A 22,565-nucleotide genomic window follows, 5' to 3' on the forward strand; every position below is an offset into this window, starting at 1 on the left:
AGAGGTAACTGTAGTGTATAGCCTATCGTTCAGAGCCATTCTCCCTAAAGCTCTGTCCCTCTGTTCATTTCCCATGAACACTGCGCTATGACGTAGCCTATCATACGCTCATTGGCTGTGGACTTACTTCACACTGTGCCGCACAGCGTTTGCCTGGGTAGACGAGGAATACTGTGATGAAGAGACGAGCCGAGCAGAACAAATTTAAAAGAAAAGAACTTAAAACATGTGGCGATGGTTGGGACAAACCATGAGAAGAGAAGCCTAGTGAGAAGAGGGGGTCAGAAAGGAGGATATTGAGGACAGGAAAAAAAAATTATCAAATGCGTTCAGTGACACTCATAATCTGTCTTATTTTCAATGAAAAAAATGGCTAGTGGACATTGGCTGGTGATCAAAAAAGTTAATTTATATAATATCAAAATATGTAGGTTTTTAGTGCAGATGACGGGATCACCCACCTTACTGCAGCCAGTGGACCAAAGCAAGATGGCCGTCCGTAAGCTACGTCTGTGCGTAGTCCAGTTGACCCCATGGGCCCTAGTTTGCTGGCGCAGCGCAGGTGGCGCAAGGTAGCGCAGCCGGTCTAATGCAAGTTTCGACCAGCGCAGCCGAGCGCAAAGTCAGATTGGGAGATTTGTAGATCGCGCTGCGCTGAGATAGGCGTGGCCGCGCAGCAGGGGGAGGCGTCACAGATTCAGCTTGGTGCAGTGGAAGTTTCGTGGGAAAATGTCTCGCCGAGGTTGCGCTGAAAGCTCGCCACCTCCAACCAGGTCTACTCTCAGCGCAGGGCGAAGCGCAGCAGGTGCAGTGGAAGTTTGGCTGACTGACCTGCAGTGCACACACGTCACCAAGACCTCACAGGCAGATCTCCACAGTTCCAGACACATTTCAATGCAATAAATATCCACAATAACCACTATTTAATGCAACTAATGGAATCAACACATGAATTTATATCTATATAGATTGTCCCGTCACATCTGACGTCAGATCAAAGCAGAGATCAAAGGCTGTCGGCGCGTAAAGGAAACTCCACCTGAATTAACACAGCAGGGACGAACTGGCACTGAAAAGCAGCTGTGGATGTCCCAATAGCAGGACTGAGGGTGGATGACTGCATGTCGCTGCCGTGTTGAGATACCACTCTGCCCTTGTGATGATCGCTTTATTTATTTATTTACTTATTAATTCATTAGCACATCAGGCAGCCGTAATGAAAAACAAAACACAAATCTTCATCTCTCTTAGTCCACCACAACAGCCTCGGTATCAGATAGTCAGTATATAGCCGTATACTCAGCATCTCTATCACAGAAAAAAAAGAGAAAAAAAGAGACGGACAGAGAGAGAGAGAGAGAGAGGAGGACAGAGAGAGAGAGAGAGAGGAGGACAGAGAGAGAGAGAGAGAGAGAGAGAGAGAGCGTCCTTTACGCTGATTTTATCCGTTACGCATGGTGTTTGTTTATGTTGTATTATACCTCTCATCTTGCTTACAGGGTTTGAATAAATGTGAGTTTCTTTATTAGTTTATTAGTTGTTGTTTCTTTCATTGGGCAGGGGTTCTCAGTGTATCAGATCAAACCTGATTAAGGATATTTGTATTATTATTAGTAAACTCATTGTTGGTCACTCTGAGCTCGGACCTCCGGGGAAACAGCTGTTTCCTCCGGGGAGAGGTTCGGCCTCTGGCGTCGCTGTCTCCTCCGTCCAGTCCAAGTATAAAATGACAAACTTGCAGCGCGCATCACCCTCCGCGCAGTTAAAGGTGAGGAGAGGAGCTCCTTTGATTGGTGAAGATCTGACTCGGCTGTGTCAAACCCACTCCACGCCTTTCTCTCCTCCTTCTGTCTCCCTCCCGCCCTCTCTCCTCCCTCTTCGCCGTTTGCGCCGGTGGGAGGGACGAGGGGAGGGTTTACGCTGGTCTAAGTCTGACTGCGCGGCCCACGAATCTTGCGAAATGGACCTGGTCCAGCCCCGTTGGCGTGGCGAAGCTGCGCTGCACTTAGACTTCGCTCGGTCAACGAAACTAGGGCCCCATGTGTGAAGTCACATTACAAACGAATTTGAAACGACACATTGAGTTGAAACATCCACCAGTCCATCACTAAATATCTGCGAGTGGATGACGATCACAAAAAATGATCAAGAAACGCTCAGACCATGAACAAAGAGCTGCAGAGTTCCTCCTCCACAGTGCACAAAACATTAACTCACAAAGCCATCTCTTTCTCTGGCTCTGTAGAAGTAAACAGGAATTCATGCAGTTTGAGAAGTAGCTGTGATTTCATACTGTGAGCTGATGAGATTGTGAACCATGAATGGACTTCATGAATGGAGTTCATTATAACCTTCATGATCTGAACCTCAAGTTTTCTCTAGAAATGTGTGAACTTGCACAACATAACTTATAACACCATAACCACAGGTTTCTTTACAGTTAGTGTTTGCTGTGGGTGATAACATAACGCTCCAGCCCAGAGAATACAGACCGGTCATCTGAAAGTCACTAGATCCAGGGTGGCGTAGTCCCCCGCAGGGCAGTGTGTGTTTTTTAAATCTTCATTAGAGACAGTGTTAAAGTTTTTAAAGTCGACGCCAAATAATCCATCTGTGGGATAGCTTCGAAATTCACAAAAGGCAAAGTATCAGGCGGCGAGTGACGACTGGCCCGGGGAGTGAGCTGCAGAAACCTACTGTGAGACCTGTGGTGCTGACAGCTGACTGTGCTATAACTGGCTCATTAATATACCAGTATGGGTCACTGGTTCCATCCTTGAGAGCCTGGTAGTAGTGGTTATTTTTCCATGCAATTGCATCATGAATTATTTGTAGCTTTTTAAGCCTATTTGTTGTATTTGTCCTGTTATACGATATTGTTTATTTCCCCTGACGTTTCATGGCTGTATCAGGAGGGTTGGGGATTGTTTTCACTGGTCTGAGTCAAAAGTCTGGGGTTGTTAATTCCCAGTCCTTCACTCCAGACATGACACAACTCAAGACAAATGCACCAGTTTAACATGCTATGTGATCAGGATTGTTTTGTTTGGACAATTTCTTACATTTCCCAGGGCAGAAAAGCCTCTGGGCTCTAATCTCGCTTTCCCTCAAGCAGTATGTGTGGCCTACGTTTTCACACTAGCGATACTAACAGTCTTTTTCTGGACCCGCAGGTACCAAGCACAAGACGATGCTTGAGGCCAGGAGCGGCGTGGGCTCCATCAAGTCTTTTCCCCGGCCGGGAGTCAAAAGCAAACTGGCTCCAATCACCAAATCAGCAACGGGCCTGCAGAACAAAACGTTTTACTGTGAGACATGTGATGTGCACGTCAACTCAGAGACTCAGCTAAAACAGGTGAGAGGGAGAGAAACTGAAACACGTTTCACCACACATGACAACAGGAAGAAAAAACCTTTATGCACGTATGTTGAAATGGTGCAACACGAGCTAACATTGAGTTAATTACTAGGCTAAGTGAAGTTGTGTCCATTTAGTTCCATATAATTGTGTCTGACTTATCAATTACCATTTTAAAGCATAGATGTTTGATCTTACACCAGGTAAACAACAGTAAGGTGCTCAATTTTGCTAGCATCAGCTAACAAGCTGACACTAACTGAGCCTCCTTATGTGGCCTGATGATTCACTTGGAAACAAGAACCTCAAAGGATGTTAAATGTGCCAATGGCATTGTGCTAAAAGCTTAAATTTTAATCTTGCATCCACATCAGTTGTTGGTCAATGTAGCTTAGACCAGTGGTTCCCAAATTACTTCGGACGTGACCCCTGTACTTCCCGACCTAGCTGACACACCCTCAGTGCCCGGCACATTAAAAGAAAAGATCTATCTATAGCCACATTTAAGGCATCAACACACACACGCAACAAAATGTGCAATAACAGACCTATTGAACTCTCAAATCGAAAAAGTGGCGACTGGGGAGAATGTGAAAGCAAACAGCATGCTTGCCGAGCAAGCCCACAATTAACCATCCTACAGGCTACCGATTAAAGCAATATATAACACCAGTCATTTCAATCAAATTGCAACAATCCACCACACAAAGAACAAATGAGAACGACATGCATAGGCATATTTAGGCCGCTGGCAGGAAGTCAAGTGCATTCTGGGTCCTTTTTTTTTTTTTTTCATTATAATGATTTATTAAAACGTTTTTGTTTACAAATGATTTTCTTCAATTATAGTATTTACACTGGTATTTATTTATTAGTAAAGTAGCTATACAGTAACACCATAGTGCTGCCATTACCCTTCTCTCACTCACCCCCTACCAGCAGCTTGCACACCACTGGCCTAGACAATACAGATATAAAGCTGTGGTTTTGTTCTAATTGTACAGTATTTTACTAACCCTATGTGATTTTGGTTTTTGTAAGTCTAGAAACAATAGGTACCTCTCTCTGAACTATCATAGTGTCTGCTCAATGCTAATCAATGAGTCATCCAAGAAAGGGTTTACAAATACAATACTTTGCTACAGTTAATTAATAGCATAGAATAATTTTCTCTATTTATCATTTTGCTTTTAGGTCTTTGGCTCGGCCCAGTTATTTCTATGTGCTTCACAACACTGTTTATCAGGAGAAATCAGGATGAAGGCAGGAAAACACATTTACATGCTCTAAACTCCTGTCTGCTCGGTAATACGATTTCTGCCTTACCTCCAACCATATTTGTGAACCAAGGACGGCGGGTAGTGTAGAGGATTTAGTTTGATGAGACACTATCTCAATATTTTACAAAGAGTCGACTGTTCATTTTTGAAAACCCTCTTATTTATAGTCGTTTACTGTGGTGTCGGATTTTTCCCTTTTTTGTTGGACTTAACGTGTTTTTTTCTGTGGGTACAAAGATCCACCACTGCTGGTAATGATCTTCTCTTTCATCCTGCCGTGCTGCTGTCACAGCAAAGCTCTCCCTCTCTGAAGTCTTTGTCATGCACATACACTGCTGCAAGAAATCTGGTTAAGCATATAAAGTACAAGAAATCAAGTTCCGTCTAGTAGAAATAAAGCTAACTGAGTGTTTTCTAATCCCTCTCCACGAATAAAGAAGAAGTGTTTCTCGTTTACACGCCGTTACAGAGACCAGGTTAGTTTGGAAAGCTGACAACAATCTGATCTCTGAGGGATATTTTACTCAGTGAGGCCTGGCGAAAGCCTCTACCCAGGAATGCATATCTTCGTTGTAGCTTTGGGGAACTCCACAAATCTTCTTTTTTTTTTCCCTTGTAGCTACTGATCATTCTGTCATGGGGGGAATTTCATCTACAATACCTGAAAACCACTCAGTTTTGTTTGAGCCAACCTTGAGAGTTCTCACTGAGAATAGACAGGCTTTGTATGAATTTTTCATGGGGGGGACTTTTACCGTGTACTTCTGAATAACGGAGATCCTCTGTGAAAAGAATCCAGCGTGACAAATTTCAGCTGCAGCTTGAGACCAGAGGAAAAGTGTGATTGTTAAATCCACTGTGAGAAGTTGTGAAATTTAGCCTCAGCCAAAAATATGCCTTTTGTTCTCCGAGTGTGCTCACGCTGAATTATTTATCGGCTCCGGGTAACAGAGTATTTTCATATATGTCACTCCACTTTCTAATATTTCACAATCTTATTCATAGCCACCAGCCATCAAGTTTTTTTTTTGTTTTGTTTTTTATATCAGAGCTTCAAATTATATTTTGTATCCATTCTCAGCATGACAAACTGTATTTAACATGGGAACCCAATGTTTCTTTTGGTAAATGTCGTCTGCACTGCACAACTGCAGTCATTTTCACCATAGGGGGGCTCCAGTCACAATGAAACCTTTAAAGCTGTAATCCTTTTTCACCCTGAGACAGGTGGTGTATTTTTAGTCCCTCACCCTCCCTCCCTGTTGGTCAGGTTCCCACCTCAGCACATGATAAGCTATCTCCCCTGAAATGGCATTGCGCCTGAGGCTGAAGTGACTAGCATCCATAAAGCATCACAGCGCATACCTGGTCATATTTCAACAAAATTTCAACAAAAAAAAACAACAATAAAGATTTTCACACACTGGCTCTCATCCAGAACTAATACAGGATGTCACAAAACTGGATTTGAGTCTTCAAAGGTCCAAAAGGCTTTCCCCTTGACTAAATAATCCTCTAGGAGATAAATAAACACGCTGGATTAAGAGCTGTAAATGTCAAAAACTTTGACACTCTGGTGATAAATCACAGGGGACCTTAAATGAGAGCCAGAATACAACCATTTATCTTGAGGTTTCTTTTAAAAATGTCAACAGGTGAAGTCCCTCAGATCCTCAACCAGACTGCCTCAGAGACTAGAGACTCCTGACGTGTTTTTGTTGGAATCCTCAAGACAGCTCCGAAACCAGCTGCAGAGGGTCGGAGGGATATGCAAGGAACATATCGAAAAAGATCTCAAATTTAATGGCAACCATATGAAATTCCCTTGTTTTCTAAATGTGACTGCATATTGTCTTTGTTAGGTTTCAGGCAGCTAACTTTTTTTTTTTTAGAAGACCAGATAAGACTGGGGTTAGAAATGCTATAAAATCCTACATCATGACTTTGTTTCCACTATTCATGGTCCTCAGAGGATGAATCAGGATGCATTCTGTTGGCCTCCTTGTCTTAACTCAAGAATCTAAAGATTTGCACATTCAAGCCCTCCAGAGAGTGAGCAAATGATTTTGGCCCTTGAGTTGATGTGATCCTCAGGAAAAACTTTGGCAAAGCTAAGAACTTCACCATCTAATCAAATTAGATTAGGGGGGGGGGGGGGGGGGGGGGGGGAACAACATGCAGCAAAGGACCACCCGCTGTGGGACTCAAATCGGGGTCGGCATCAGCAAGGACTGCAGCCCTCACACAGCCCGCCCAACCCACTGAGCCACACGGCGCCCCTCAAATAAAATATTTTATTCAATTTATTCAATGTTGTAGCCTGACAAGCCAGACTATATCATTAAAATGTATAGTCTGGCAACAACCGGTAGACCTCGGCTCAATCCAGGGGGCGGGGTGAAGGCTGTCTTTCAAACTGCCTCTGCACGCAATAGGGTAGCGCTACGACTAATCAGAGCAAAGAGCAGGATGCCGTTAGCCTGACAAGCCAATTAAAATGTATGTCGTCATCGTGTTAAGCCCGCCCAACGACTCTCTAAACAGATAGAGCGCTGTGATTGGTGAACACAATCGGTGTTCGAGACTCAAAAAGTTCCTATGGCTCGTTTCTAGACCCACCTACGGAGCAAATATTTTTGCTGCCGCTAGGGTGCGTCTAGATTTCTAGGCTATCAATGTTGCACAATTAAAGAAAAAAAACAGCTTCCCTATGTCATACATTTTATGTATTGACATTTTTATTTGCTACCCAGGAGGAAATTTCAGTACGAGTATCTACATTGTTTCTCTCCATTGCCATAGTTCACTAAAAGCCATGGCTCTTTGACAAAACATATGCATAAATAGAGTCTGTGCATTCACAAGAGCATCAGCCAGCCTCTGTCTCTCCCTGTCCCTGACACTGCCACTGCTGCTGCTGCTGCCCACCTCGGCAGCGTGGACGTCCTTGTGTTTATGCTGGAAACAACAGCTGCGGTGGCAGAAACCGCTCACTGTCTGAAAGAACCTTTTACTGCCTTCCTCTATATTGTTTTTCTGCCTTGACTTTCCTGGCTTGTCTTGGTAGTCACAGTCAAGCTAACCTCGTACTGGCCGTATTCCGAAGATCAGTGAAAAATGAGACTCCGGCAGAAATGGGGGAACGATCGTCTCTATCTTTTCGATTGCACATTGGGAGCTAAAGTGAGACTCACAAACCATCTCTGTCTCCATTTTGCAGCACATCAGCAGCCGGCGTCATAAAGACCGAGCAGCGGGTAAACCGGCCAAACCCAAATACAGCCCCTACAGCAAGCCGCAGAAAGGCCAGACCAAGCAGCCGGTGAGTCACCGCACACCTCACTCATCATCACAACAATCACAGTGACTCAGTCCTGATAGCATCTTAGGAGACAGACAGTCATATTAAACCATGACCCAACCCTAACCTTTAAACCCAGTAGGTCTTGTTTTCTGTTGCTGTTTGCACATATTTCACAAAGTTTCATTGTTTATTAGCAAAAAAAATAAATCCCACATACGTCTTCCAAAGCGCCAGGGCGCGCTCTTAAAGTCACATTCCATCCCCTTCACTGCACCTAATTCAATAAGATGTCAACCCTCATAAGTGGATCACCTGTTACCAAGCTTTTATTAGATATGTGTGGCAGGGAACGCTGTGATTTAACTCGAGAAGTTGATATTTTATTGACGAAAACGGCACGAATCAAGGCTGATGGGAAGCCAGCACACCGCAGCCAGAATGCAGAGTCAGGTCAAATAGTACTTTCGAGGTGATTGTAAAATGTCAGTTCTAACTATTTCGGAGCAGCTCAGCGTGTGGTCTTCTGCACCGCGGCGGTTCAGATTAGTGTCAGGCGAGCTGACAAACCGCAGAAAGAGAGAAGTGCACTGAAATAACTTTAACATACTTTCCTGAGGTAATTGTTTAACTTTCTGGTTCTCTCTGTCAAACACTGATCCTCTTGCTCTTCAGAGCTGAAAGCTGGTTGTTTTTTTTGGTTGTTGTTTTTTTTTATCCCCCCGAACATCACATGACAGAGGGTTGGTAGGGTTGGTATGAAGGTGCCGTGTGGATTTGATGCGGGGAAAGACAGGAGGTGATAACCCACATTTCATCTCACAGAAGCCCTGAGAAAACGGCATTCATCACACCCACTGTTTGCCACGGCGACGCGCGGGGGTTACCAGTGTGGGGGAAATGACTTTTTCTGAAACCCATCATTGACTGAGTTAACGGAGAGGAGCTTCTTTGATGAGCGGAGAGTAAAGAATGCTTCCCATCGCGTTACGATGACTGAGCCGGTGATTGATAACCCATGACAGCGGCTGCCAGCCTGGTGCTGTGAGACCGGAGCTTTTCCATTACTGATACAGAAGATTAAGCCAGATAACTTTGGTGACCTTTTCACCCTATTAGGCTGTTGTTGGAGGTTGGGAGTCTGTCTGTCTGTCTGTCTGTCTATCACTCTATTGTTTCTTTCCTTGTGTTTTGCTGCTTATTTGTTTACTACTCTTTTTTTTCCCCTTTCTCAGTAAAACTCACCTAAATTCACTCTTCACTGTTCATGCGCTTCAAAGGCTTAGGCCAGGGATGTCAAACATATGGCCTGCGGGCAAAAACTGGCCCACAGGGGGTCCAATCTGGCCCACGGTGTGAGTTTGCCAAGTGTGAAAATCACATAGAAGCCAGAAGAGGCATAATATTGTTGAAATTTGAAGAATTTTTCTCAAGAAATTTCAGATTGCTCATAACACGTTTTGTAAAAGGAGTAAAACAAAGGGAATATTTACAGTTCTCCTTATTTACAGGTTATTATGCTATTGTACTTGAGATCAAATTGCGCCCTATGTGGCCCCTGAACTAAAATGAGTTTGACAGCCCTGGCTTAGGCTAAGGCATACAAATCTCCTCTGTGTGTCTCATGACTGGGTTGAACATCAGCTATAAAAGGAGTAAGTTTGATTTTTTAAGACATTAACAGAGAGCAAAAAAACAAATGAATGGTTAAACTGCAGAGACGCTGATTATATTGCTGATGAATAATTGTAGATTTGAAGGGGTTGTCGTGTCCATTGTTTTTCCTGGAGAATCTCTGGTGAGTTGCAGATGACTTGGAGCAGTTTCAGCAATTAGCAGCTGATTTCTGGCACCTGTTGGCTGCTCGTTAGGCTTACTGCTCTCAGCTGTGTGCAGCAGCAGCAGCAGTGTCCTCAGCCACCACAGCGTCTGTCCATCCACGCTCCCCGTCATTAAAAATGAACCACTTAAAACACAGTTTGTGACTTTAGACTTTGTCGCTGGTAGGTTTTTTTGAAAAATCTGGACAATGAAACAGGCTGTGTCGACAGAGAAATACCACAAAAGCCACGCTGACTATGAGAAATGTAATGTGATGAGGAAAAATACACATAAATGATCCCTATGAATTAAAAACTATAAGAAAATAAAATAATCAAACCAATGACCGATCAGTAAAAATGAATGAGACATTCAAATAAAAACTATGAAGAGTAAGTAAGAGTCAAAAAAATAACACATGTTAGTAAAAACAGGGAAACAGGGAAATGAGTTTAGAAGTGACGCACACAGACTTATATAGGACCGTTGCAATGGGCTTTATGCACAGCTCCACTACTTCCTGAATTTAAGGTAGCTCCTTTGTTTCCTGTCTTACATTATTGGACAAACTGATTAATCCAGGTGTGTCTGAGTAGTCACAATGGTCAGACGCACCTGGATTAATCAGTTTGTCCAATAATGTAAGACAGGAAACAAAGGAGCTGTGCATAGAGTGGAGTTGTGCATAGAGCCCATTAATCTGTTTTTTTTAAAACCATTAATTAATTATGTGTGAAGTCTGTAAAATGTCACAGGATATAAACAATGCCCCAGAGCCCAAGTTTTTAATCTACAAATTGCATTTTTATTCAAGTTAGATATATATATATAAATATAGCTAGATATTTGCAATTACCTTAAACAGAATACATCAACTTCGGGAACAGTAGGCTGTCCTCAGCGTCCTCCATGAGTTCTCCATGACGACCACAGCGTCTCTGCTCTGGTCCGCACAGGTGAAGAATGCGGTCGTCTCTCCAAAGACGGCGGCACTGCAGCTACTATAACAAAGCTAACTCACCCCATGTCGAAAAAACAAACTAACTGACCACTAACGGGTCCAAACTGTCTCACACACAGAGAAGTGACTTAACTCAAAAATGGCTTCACATAAACAATCATTAGTCTGTGGTGTCTCTCCCTCATGCTTGTTTGTCTCCATCCATGGTTTAACCCACTGACTCCACACACTGTCAGCTTGGAGAAGAGGCTCGCTCTCATAAATAAACAGGAGCTGTTGTTTTAAAAGAGCGTGTATTGCTGCATATGTTTTTGTTTTCAGCATTTTAGATAATAAGCAGAATATGCAGAATTTTTCTCTTTGAAAAGCGGTGATATACAGTTGTATCCTTAATTTATTGTTCCAAATCATATTATTGAGCTATGTAACACAATTATGTTCTGTTACTGTAAATCTTCTTACTCTTACCTTTATGTGCAAAAACAATGGAAAAAACAATATTGAACAGTCTCAGCTAACTTTCTGCTTTTACAACCATTCAGATATTTAACTGACAGCTGTGCTGCTGTATCTCAAATCTGTTACCCTGTGATTAGGTTGATGCATATTAATTGCTTTACTTATGTATTTATTTATTGGCTAAAAAACACATCTATTACAGTAATGAATCTAAAATTAATAATCAATGATAACAATATGAAAGCAGGGCTTTAAATAACTATTACTTCATTAATGTTAATATTGTAAGACAGAACCTGTAGGGAGACTTATAGCTGTTGTGTTCTGAACCTCGATGCCTTCATGACAAATTTACACTTCATGAACAAGATGGATAAATGATAAATGCATTTGTTAAGAAACAAAACACACAGAAAGCACAATTTCCAATTACATTTTTTTTATTTTTTAAGCCAATTTTTTTCTGCCAACTAGCAGTTGTGTGGGTGAAACCGGAGAACTCCCGGGGAAAACCCAGGCAGCACAGTCACAACAGAAGTGTGAAACCCCTGAGTCACCGTGCTGCCAAAAAGAAAGTAAACCAGCCTCAAAACCACAATGCTTTGTGTTTTGAGGCTGGTTTACCATCAGGACCCATATTTATCAAGCATAACCTACACCAATAGCCCCCAAGGCCATAGAGTCAACATTGGGGCGGACCAAATCTCTCTCTTTATATACAGTATACTGTATACCGTACTTTCCGGACTATTGCCGCTACTTTTTTTCCCCGCCCCGCTGTCCCAGCTCTCGTCTCTGCACACCGCAACACAAACGCGCTCTGTAACCCGTAATCTTTTGTTCGTGATGGTTAAGACTACACAAACACACGCCATAACATCATATATGTTATATAAGGTTATCCACCGCTCCATTTATTGCTTTTTCGCCGGCTTCGTTGTAAACAAATGCACATGGCTGAGAGGGTAACCAAAACAGCGGAAAAGCGAGCAGACTTGCACAGTTCTTTACTGTCTTTCTGTGTAAATATCTCATGTTACAACATGAAAACCTGCGGCTTATATTCAAGTGCGGCCTATGTATTTTCTTTTAAAATTTAGCTGGTGCGGCTTATATTCAGGTGCGCTCTATAGTCCGGAAAGTACGGTAAATTTGCTAACACATGGGATACTTTTTTCTTTTTTAATCAGCTAGCTATATATTGGGGGAGACATTTTGAGCATATTTGAATTTTGGGGGGGGATGCCTAATTACGGCCTTGATAGTCCCAACCCCACCCAATCCCACCCAAACCAACCCCACCTTCTGCACAATAAGAGAGAGTCACAATTGCTTGATAAATATGGGCCCTGAAAATACCTACCTAAAAGAAAAAAATCTAAATAAATCCCAATATTTAGTGAGATAATGAGAGAAAAAGGATTGAAAAAGAAGAGGAAGAGGAAATTTTTCAAAAGGAAGATACAAGAGGAGCAAGAGAGCGTTAAGAGAGAAGAGAAGGAGTGTGAGAGACTAGGAGATGCAAAGAGGAGAATAGAGGAGGAAGAAAAAACGGCAAAGAGATGAATAGGAAAGGAGAGAAAGGAAGAGACAAGAGGAACAAGAGAGCGTTAAAAGAAAAGAGAAAAAGTGTGAGAGATTAGCAGCAAAGAGGAGAATAGAGAAGGAAGGAAAAAGGGCAAAGAGAGGAAGAGGAAACGATTAGGAAGGAGGAGAAGAGGTTAGGAAGAGAAGAAGAAGGGAGCAAAATATAGTAAAGTCCCCTACTGTCTCTTTAGTAGACTTCTCTAAGTTACGGTGATGTGCAGGAAGGTGGGGAGATTCCCATGAACCCTGGAGCTGTAGAGCCAGGTGTAGGGATGTGGACGATTACATCCAGGGCAAGAATACATCCCCTACTGATTTAAATATTATTACATATTGAAGGAACAAAACCCGTCCGTGTAAAAATCCTACTGTATCCTGGCACCTGCAGACACAATCAAGGGGACACATGTTAGAAACCAAAGCAGCTCCGTCATGAATCACATGTACGTGACTGAATAACTCAAATGAAGATGGTAAAGACTACTTACTGGTACGCCAGCAGCTTAAGTGTGTTAATGTGATGCTGGGCGGCTCTAAGTTGAATGTATGTAATTGTCAGTCCTGATGGATACAAAACAGGAAGGTTGAGATATTTTATGTTTATTAACAATGAACCTCTGAGTTCTTGGTTTTACTCAAGCACTGAAAATGTTGAATTGTAGCACTCACCAATAAATAAAAGGAAGCAGAAAAGAAGAAGTCCTAGAGAAGTCGTGGAAAATCTGCGTGCTGAGACAAACAGGCTGGTTAGAGATTGGTAACAATGATATAAAATATAAACTGCCTTGATAACAGGGGAAAGGTGGTGCAGTACTTACTGTTGTTACTGTCAGTCGTTGTCACGTGTGGTGCAGTGATTGGTGTCTTTGTCTCTGTGGTGTGTGTGTTCTCTACATATTCCCTTGCATCATGCCAAATGGGGTGATAGCATCGTTTCCTAAAAACGCTAAAAAGACAATGTATAAGATTTTGAGTGTGGTGTACACACACCCAGTTTGATTCCATACAGAAAACGGTGCACACAAACACTACTATAACTTACTTGTGTAATGTCTCCCTGTATGGAACAGTTGGAGTCCCGTCCTGTCTATAATACCCCGCCTCTAACAGCCTAGGACTTCTTCGTGCCATGGCTGGAAAATGGTTGGAGACAGAGGAGAAAATTGATTGATTGATTGAAATGTTTATTTCGAATATGAAAATAAAGTAATAAAAAAAAGAGAATAAGACAAAACATTTAAACATGAAATATAGAATACATATTCAAAAAGGAGTGAGAAGAAGTAAAACTTATAAACTCCCACCCCCTCTCCTTATCAGCAGTGACAGTGACATCAGAATATATAAGCAGACAAGTTTGCAACATATTCATATATAACAGGTGTCAGGTGTGCAGCTCTGTTGGTAACTTACCTTAGAATTACTGGAAATCCCAGTCCTGGACAAAATATGCCCCCAAAAAACCTCACTTTCTCTAGCAGCTTAACGCCTGAAAGATGCCAACGGAATGATCTAACCAGGCTTAGATCAGTTGTGATGCAGGATTCCGTCAGTGTCATAATGAGCCCATGGAATGTTCTTGCATTCTATGCAGACTGGCTTTACATCACACTTTATTTTGTGTCCTTTCATATAGACATATTTATTCCTTCATGTATTATTATGGAAGTGCAACCCAACCCAAAAATTTTGACATTTTTCATCATGATCTGTTTTTTTTTTTTTCTCTTAATGTCTGGCTTACATTACTAAAAGTATTAGCCTATCTGACTGATCTTAATAGTATTCAGATCTGTACATGTGAGACCATTACAAATCCCACACTGAAAATATAATCCAAATGACATACAAAATAAAGGATTTAGTATTTAAAATGTATGTAAGATCATTGTCCTGCTTGTATTTTCAGCCTGGAAACTGGCAGCAATCTAAAATGTTCTAAAATGTTAATATTTCACTGCCAAAATTCACTTGTTCCAGATTCTTCGTTTCTTTTTCTTTGTTTTGGGCTTAAAACAAGCCATCTTGGCCCGATGATGAGTGGTTTTCATTATTTGCTGATATTTCTGACATTTTAAAGACCAAACAATTAAAAATAGCTACATGTGTTATTAATTTATGATAACAGTGTTCATCAGATGCAGCCCTGAGTCAATGTCAGCTCAAATTTGCATTAATATTTCCTTCCAGTAGTTCCTAATTTAAGTCCTCATTTATTTATAAATTGTATAATTTATTTGATTTTGCACTGACGGCTGAACCTCCTCAGTTAAATGACAAAGGTGTTTGTTGAAAACACCAAGCCTTTGGTGGTTTTGTTTCCATTAATTCTTAAGGCAAGGCAAGGCATCTTTATTTATATAATATATATTTCATGCCAAGGCAACTCATTGTGCTTTACATGAAGACAAAACATTTTAAAAGAACAGCATAAAAACAAACAATTGATAACACTTTATTTGACACCGATCTCTATACTTATAATGAATTATAATGCAGTTATAGCACTTCATAACTCTATCATAGAGCATTTTATAATGACTTATAAGGTCAAGTATTATAATAGAGTTATAATGCTCTGTAATGTGTTATGCTTATTGTTATAAAGCCTTGTGATAATTTATGAGTGTTTATCATGATAGTTGTACACGTTTATAAGCCAATTATAACACATAACTATATTTATAATGCATTATCAATTGTTTATTGTTTATTGTTTTATTTGGATCCCCATTAGTCTGCATAATGATGCAGACTATTCTTCCTGGGGTCCACATTAAATCAAACACAACAATACAGTGTTTGTACAAAAGAAAAGAAAAAAATAAAATAAAATAAAATTACATGAAATAATTTATCCTAAACAAGATTATAAAAATGCATATTAAGTAGTACAATGTGAATAAGTTAACACTATCAAGAGGATGATTACATGATTATCAAATAGTTACATGATTATAGACATGACATGATCAAGAGGAGTAATATAGTTTTTTTTTTTTCTTTTACATGATTATAGGAGAGTATACATATGAGATTACCCAAAGCATAAATAAATGTACAACACAGGTGTAATAACATGCTTGAATTCAACTTGACATGATTGCCTAATATAGTAGTAATCTATTGCAATATAATATTATGACGAAACACAGCTTCTCTCAGTTTCATTTTAAAACTGGACATTCCCGTGGTTGTGATCAAGTGTGAGGGGAGACTGTTCCAGTGAGCTACAGCTCTATACATAACTGACCTTTTGAGTGCATTGGTTCTAGGTAAAGGCAAGGTGAAGTTGTTTCCTGAGGCCTGTCTAGTGCTATAACTATGTTTCATATTTGTCGGATGAAGTTGTAAAAACAAAGAAACAGGTTTATGTGAAGTATAAGTCTTTCTCAAAAACATTATAAGACTATAAGCCAGTCTCTCCTCCACCAGCATCCATGTGAGACTTTTGTGCATACTCATGACACTTTCTCTGATAGAGCACCGCAGAGCAAGGCGTGCTGCCCTGTTTTGAGTTAACTGCAGTTTAAAAAGGTCTTTCTTTGAGGCACTGGACCAAACTGTTGGGCAGTAATTCAGATGCGACAGAACTAAGGAATTAATTAATAGTTTGACAGTTGATTCATTCAGCAGGTAGGTGATTCTTCTAATATTAGAGATATTGTAACTCATTTTAGACACTATATTATTGATATGATTTGACCAAGACAAAGTTTCATCCACTGTTACTCCCAACAGTTTGGCTTCTTTTACCTGTTCTATAGCAATGCCTTGCATAGAAAGACACAGTTTAGGTTCAGACCTCAGTGCATGATTAGAGCCAATAACTATACACTTTGTTTTCAAGACATTCAGCTTTAACTTATTCTCCAAAACCCACTCTGAGGCTAGCAATAATTCATGTTGAAGTAACTTTTTCACTGATGTTATGTTATCTGCAGAGACATGCAATGTCGTGTCATCCGCATAAATTACTGCACCTGCATGCTTTAATACATATGGCAAGTCATTAACAAATATAGAGTATAGTAGCGGCCCAAGGCTGCTCCCCTGTGGGACCCCACTATTCAGCGTTGCAGTACTTGAGAGGGTGCCATTAAACATCACACATTGCTGTCGATTAGACAGATAACTTTTCAATAATTTGAGAGCTGAATCATTTAACTTGTAAGCAGACAGCTTTCTGAGTAACAACTCATGATCTATAATGTCAAAAGCTGCGCTAAAATCCAACAGCACTGCACCTACAATTAATTTCTCGTCAATACTTTTTAACCAATGATCCGTAAGAGATGTTAAGGCTGAGCAGGTCGAATAGCCTGTTTTATAGGCATGTTGATGCTCAGAATTGATACTATTTTCTTCGAAATACTTCTGAATTTGGATAAAAAGGATTTTCTCCACAATTTCAATCAATGTGGGCATTGTCAGCAAGTTACTAACAATTATAATACCTGATCTTATAAGTCATGATAAAATGCTTTATAGTGTGTTATGGTTATTGTTATAAAGCATTATGATCATTAATGAGTGTTTATAAATATAGTTATACAGTGCTATAACTGCATTATAACTCATTATAAGTATGGTTATAATGCGTTATAGAGATAGGCATCAAATAAAGTGTTACCAAAAACATTTTTTTAATTAAAAAAATGTGTAACATTAAACAGAGTTAAAAGCAAGAGCAAAGAAGAAGAAAAAGGTAGAAGAAAAGAAAACAGATGAAGTTTAAAGTTCTCAGCCATGAGCGCATGAAAATTAAAATACTCTGAGTGTACAGATTGTATTAAGTCTGTTTTGTCTCATTTTCCAGATCAAGCTGACCCTGGGTAAGGAGCGTCAGTGCCAGACTCTGACCCAGATCATCCCTGCTCACCTGGCAGCAGTGGCAGCAGCCGCCGCCGCCGCCATCAACAACTCCTTCGCACACCGCACGAACCACGCCACTAGCCACGCCCCCACCCCCGCCCTCTTCCAGACACAGAGTCTCTCTGCTGCACTGCTCCGCCCGGCCCCAGGGCCTGTCAGGACCTCCCACCCACAGGTCCTATTTGCCCCTTACTGACCTGTTGTGTGACCTGGGCGGAGCCACCCCGCCCCCTGCCCACCCACCCCCATCAAGGAGCAAACCATGTGCATCACCCAGACCAGGCCAAGGAGTCGTGTCAGTTAACCTGCACTCCTTCTATGCATCCAGGATACTGATCATCTTCACACCGAGATCAAACCTCTCACCTGTCCCCGTATGGATTATCCTGCATTTAAAGCTAAACTGGACGACGACAGAGCGGCGGCCGCTCTCCCCGTGTTGGATTTATTTCTCTAATCCCACTGAAAACCTGGACTGTACACGCTTTCTGTGCCATCCTGCAGCCCACGGCTCACACCCAGTCCCCCCAGACTTGGACCTACATTGTACCGCAATAATGTATAAGACTAACCCCCCTTGAACTATGCAGTGTCATTATTTCATGATGTGAGGCACAGTTTGAGCTAAAACCTACGGTAGGGATGTGCTTTTTGTAAAGATACAGCGTGGCACTAAGATCATTGCTTTAGTGGAGGATTACTGTCGCTCATAATTTAAAAGGCTGTTACTGATCATAAGAGCGAGCAAAGCCCTCCTCTGTTCCTGTATGCACTTTAAGCCCCTCCTCTGTTGATGTCTACATTAGATGGCTAGACTGTGTTAGATGGTTAGAGTATGTGTCGTAATGTGTGTTTTTGTATTTCGTCCTTGCATTATCTGTATGTGTGTGTGTGTGTGTGTGCGCGCAAATACTTCTGCATGTATGTACGAGTGAATGTATTTGGATGTGTATGTGAGTGTGAGAGTGTGTGCGTACGTGTGCGAGAGCTTCCCATCCACCATAAGCCATCCCAGTCGATATCCAGCACACAGCGTCACTGATCATGTCTCAGGCCAGAGGGACGACAAAGGCTTGTGTATATTAAATGTCAGTGTGTAAAAGGTGAACAATTTCAAATAAAAAGAGTCCTAATTTGTTAATGCTGGTGGTTCTGTGTAGGTCATGTGGTCGTCATGGTACCGGAAGATGCATAAAGAGCTTCAGAATGTGCAGTAGCCTACTACGTTCCTTCAAATCTTGCAGCAGGATATTAAAGGTGCTAAATGTGAGTTTTCTCTGCCACAGTTTGTTTCCAGGAGCAGTACTGTAAGATGTTGCCAATTTTGTGTGGAGAGTGCTTTTTATTCTTAATGACAGATTGGATGCCTCAGTAACTCACTAGCAACTGGGGCTAGCTGGTTAACAAGAAGAAAAGATGGGATAATGCTTGACCTACCAGTTATCCACAAGTTTCCGAACATCATCTATGGTCAAAACCGGAAGCCGGTACGTTTACGTTTCCATGGTTTTCAGTCGTTGTCATAGTTGCGGTAAACGCATGGATCTATTAACGCTGGCTTTTAACACGGATGTCAATTTGTGTGATATCCATTGTTAAAAGCAGGTGTGATGATCCATGCGTTTTACAGATTTTCACTGAAAAAAAAAAAAATCCATGCATTTACCGCGACTACCGAAACCATGGAAACATAAACATAAAATTCCACCGGAAGAGCAAAACCGGCACACGTTTTTGACGTTCAGAAAAAGGTGGACAGCTTCATATGTCCTCACCATTTAGTTTTGCAACAATTACAAACACATGCCACTTTTTAGTTTCACATACAGAACATGTTTAAATCCAGAGCACACAGTACATGCAGTAGCCTACCTTAGATTTAAGTGTGAGTGTAATAATTTAAAATTCATAAATGCAGCACATATAAAACCTGGTATCTCTTTACAAGTTCACTGTTCTTCAAGGTTTGCACAGTTCGCAACAATGGATTTTTACAAATAATACATAATACATACAATAATACATTCACAGAGTAGCCTACAACATTTCAAATCATGATACATGATTAAAAGTTCCATCACAACTCATATTCCATTATTGTGTATTTTTCTGAGGGACACTCATGCTCCTTATTTGTATCATAATGTGTGTTTGTAACACAGAGGCTAATCTATAATCCTGATCTCAATGCCGCTCCTGGCAAAATTTAATTTACTACTGTGACCGACAGAGATAGCTCGATGCAATGCAGCTTAAAGAAACACATGTAAACAAACCTATCTTTCTGATTTTTTGATCATGTCTTTGGTTCAAAGCTCATTTGGTCATATTGAAAATGTAAATCTATAGAAACATGTCACAAATATAGTTTTTAATTGATAGTAGTTGTTTAAAAAAATAAAAAATATAAGTTATTTGTTAAAACAGCCATGGATCAATACACACTTTTGCAGCAACTTTTGTGTTAAGCTTCACATGGACGTTGTGGGAGCTCATGCAAACCTTTGGACAGTTGATCTTTATGGCACAGAGGGATAAAATACTGTATATCATATGTGATACATGGATGTGTATCAGTTCATTGTTCGTTTTTTTAGACTTCTCCTGTTGTCAGAAAAGAGGAAATCAGCCAACCAGGCTTATCCCACAGTGATCAAGGGAGTTGTAAAGCTGCAGTGTAGACAAAAGGCTGTTTGTGGATCTAGTTTCTGCTATAAGTAATTTCCCTTTGTGCCATAAGTCAGTCTGAGACAACAGAACAAAAACACTACACCTGGTCAATTAACCCTTGACCAATGCATTCTTCTACAGAGAGAATCCTGATTATACCACAACACATCTGACAAAGGTGCAGTATATTGAGATAAATATATGCAGGAGCTTTAATAAAAACACATGTGGCAGACAAACGTGGATTCATATATTACGTCTTGATACGCACAGGAAAGATTCACAGACACTGATGCACGCATGCACACACCATAAATACATCCACCATGTCTTCAAGCCCAAACTCCAGATGGCTTCATTCCATCCAGGAAATAACATCACTGACAAAAGCAGATTTGAGCATCTTAACTCTGACATTTTGGAGGGACCCCAATTCAACACAACTCCATAACTCACTCATAGGGCACATATTAAACTCACTTGTTTGGGCTGTGAACTTTTCCATGAACCCATAAGCTTATTCATCCATCCCTCGTTTGTAGCGTAACTACTCCCCCTCCCCACCCCCAGCTCCCTGACGCATGAGAGCTGGCCATCCAGCCAGATGGGGGAGCTTCTTTCCACCAAAGCCCAATGTTCGCACTCCAAAACCAATACAGCAGGCCGCCTCAGGACCTGGACGCTGCTCTGCGAGTTGAATCTCTGGCCACCATCTCCCTTCCATTTAATCTCACTGGAGCAGTGATCACAAACATCTGTAAGTGGGATGCGGAGCCTCTCTATCTGCCGCGCAGGAGAGCTATCAGCAGAAAAACACTGCCTGACTCCGTCTCTGTCAGCAGCAGAACGTCCAACCAAGCAAGCATTGGAATGTAGATTACGCCTATAGTGTGACTCAGAAGGGAGAAAATCTCAGTTTTTGGCTCCGGGTGACAACCAGACTATTACTGAGATGAAGTGAAGCTTAGCTGAAGCATGTTTCAAGACAATGAATACAATAATGATGGAAAACAATAGTCTGTAAATAGAACGTGAAGACTCTATTCTTTTATATTCAGGAAGTATTTATCATACCCAAGGTCATCAGGCTAGTGGGAACAAAAAGCAATTCTGCTCATATTGCAGTAGTATATGTTTTTACTTTTTTATAACTTAAACTTATTGTAGACCAATTGTTTGTCTTTGGGATTTTATCATTCAGATTTATTTAGTTTGGGTTTGAGTTAGTTTTTTCAAAAAAGAAAAGTGTATATACATACATATATATAGGTTAGCAGAGTCAAAAAATATTATATATAATAAGGTATGTATGTGTATGAAAAATACAAGGTATGAGACTCTTACTGTAACTCAAAATCTTTCTCTGTAAATATGATTGTATCAAAAATCTCAGTCCACAGAGAAATGCTAGAGAAATCACCGCCCTCAGCCAAGCCTAGACTCACCATCCAACCTTAAAGGATTTATTTTCTGAAAGTTTACCTGAAATCTGTTTTATTAGATCAGACAAAAAACTGTCAGCCAATCAGAAGAGAGGTTCAGAGCCTCCTTTCACCTCATTGGCTGACACACACCTGCTGTTCCAAGAGCTCCAGGGAGAAGCCTGAGAGAGGAGATGTAAAACTACACTGAGATAAATCTTGTCATACTTGACATTAAACACCAGAAAGGCAACCTTTTAATCAGAACCAAAAAGTGCAATCAACATAATAACTTTAATAAAAATACATAATGGAAAGGTAAAAGAAACACATTCCTCACTTGTTGCTGAAAAGGCAATACTGTCAATAATAGAACAAATCAGCTCCCACTGCCTCTCACAATCAAAACACATAAAAGAATGCATGCAAGAATGCACACAGGTGTAGCTACAGCCCCATATCTCCAGTGTTTACTGACAGCCTCACACGTCCAGCTGCAAACACAAACAAGTTTATTTCAGCTTTGATAGAGGATGAGGAAATTTAAAGCCTGAAAAACAGTGGAATAAAATTACCACAAAAATGGCAACAAGTGCATAAAAACAACTGTATTTCATTGATCCCCCATAATAAAAGGCAATAACAGCCACTACAACATCAGCTAAAAATAGCATGGACATGATATCAGTCTGACTAATGAAGAGATATAAAATAGTAATTCACTGGTTAGCAGGATAAAAATGACTGTTTAAAGTTTATAAGCATCAGACTGACCAAGCTGAGATCATTTAAAGAGCGGCCATGATGCAGGACATGTGAGAAAAACAAGGGC

The 22,565-nt window shown here is 40.9% G+C and overlaps 1 protein-coding gene across 1 annotated transcript in view; it reads left to right on the forward strand.

Annotated features, from left to right (window-relative positions):
- znf385d (zinc finger protein 385D) overlaps positions 1 to 17,838 on the forward strand; it is a gene marked incomplete at both ends in the record, with an annotated part of 93,242 nt that extends 75,404 nt beyond the window's left edge. Inside the window, 3 exons of the mRNA XM_083989140.1 lie at positions 3,174 to 3,355; positions 7,859 to 7,960; positions 17,587 to 17,838. Of these exons, the coding sequence (XP_083845266.1) occupies positions 3,174 to 3,355; positions 7,859 to 7,960; positions 17,587 to 17,838 (536 nt within the window). The remainder of the gene's footprint in view (positions 1 to 3,173; positions 3,356 to 7,858; positions 7,961 to 17,586) is intronic.
- Positions 17,839 to 22,565: the final 4,727 nt, after the last annotated feature.

The sequence above is a fragment of the Trachurus trachurus genome (genome assembly GCF_905171665.1).
Source record: "Trachurus trachurus genome assembly, chromosome: 16".
NCBI lineage: Eukaryota > Metazoa > Chordata > Actinopteri > Carangiformes > Carangidae > Trachurus > Trachurus trachurus.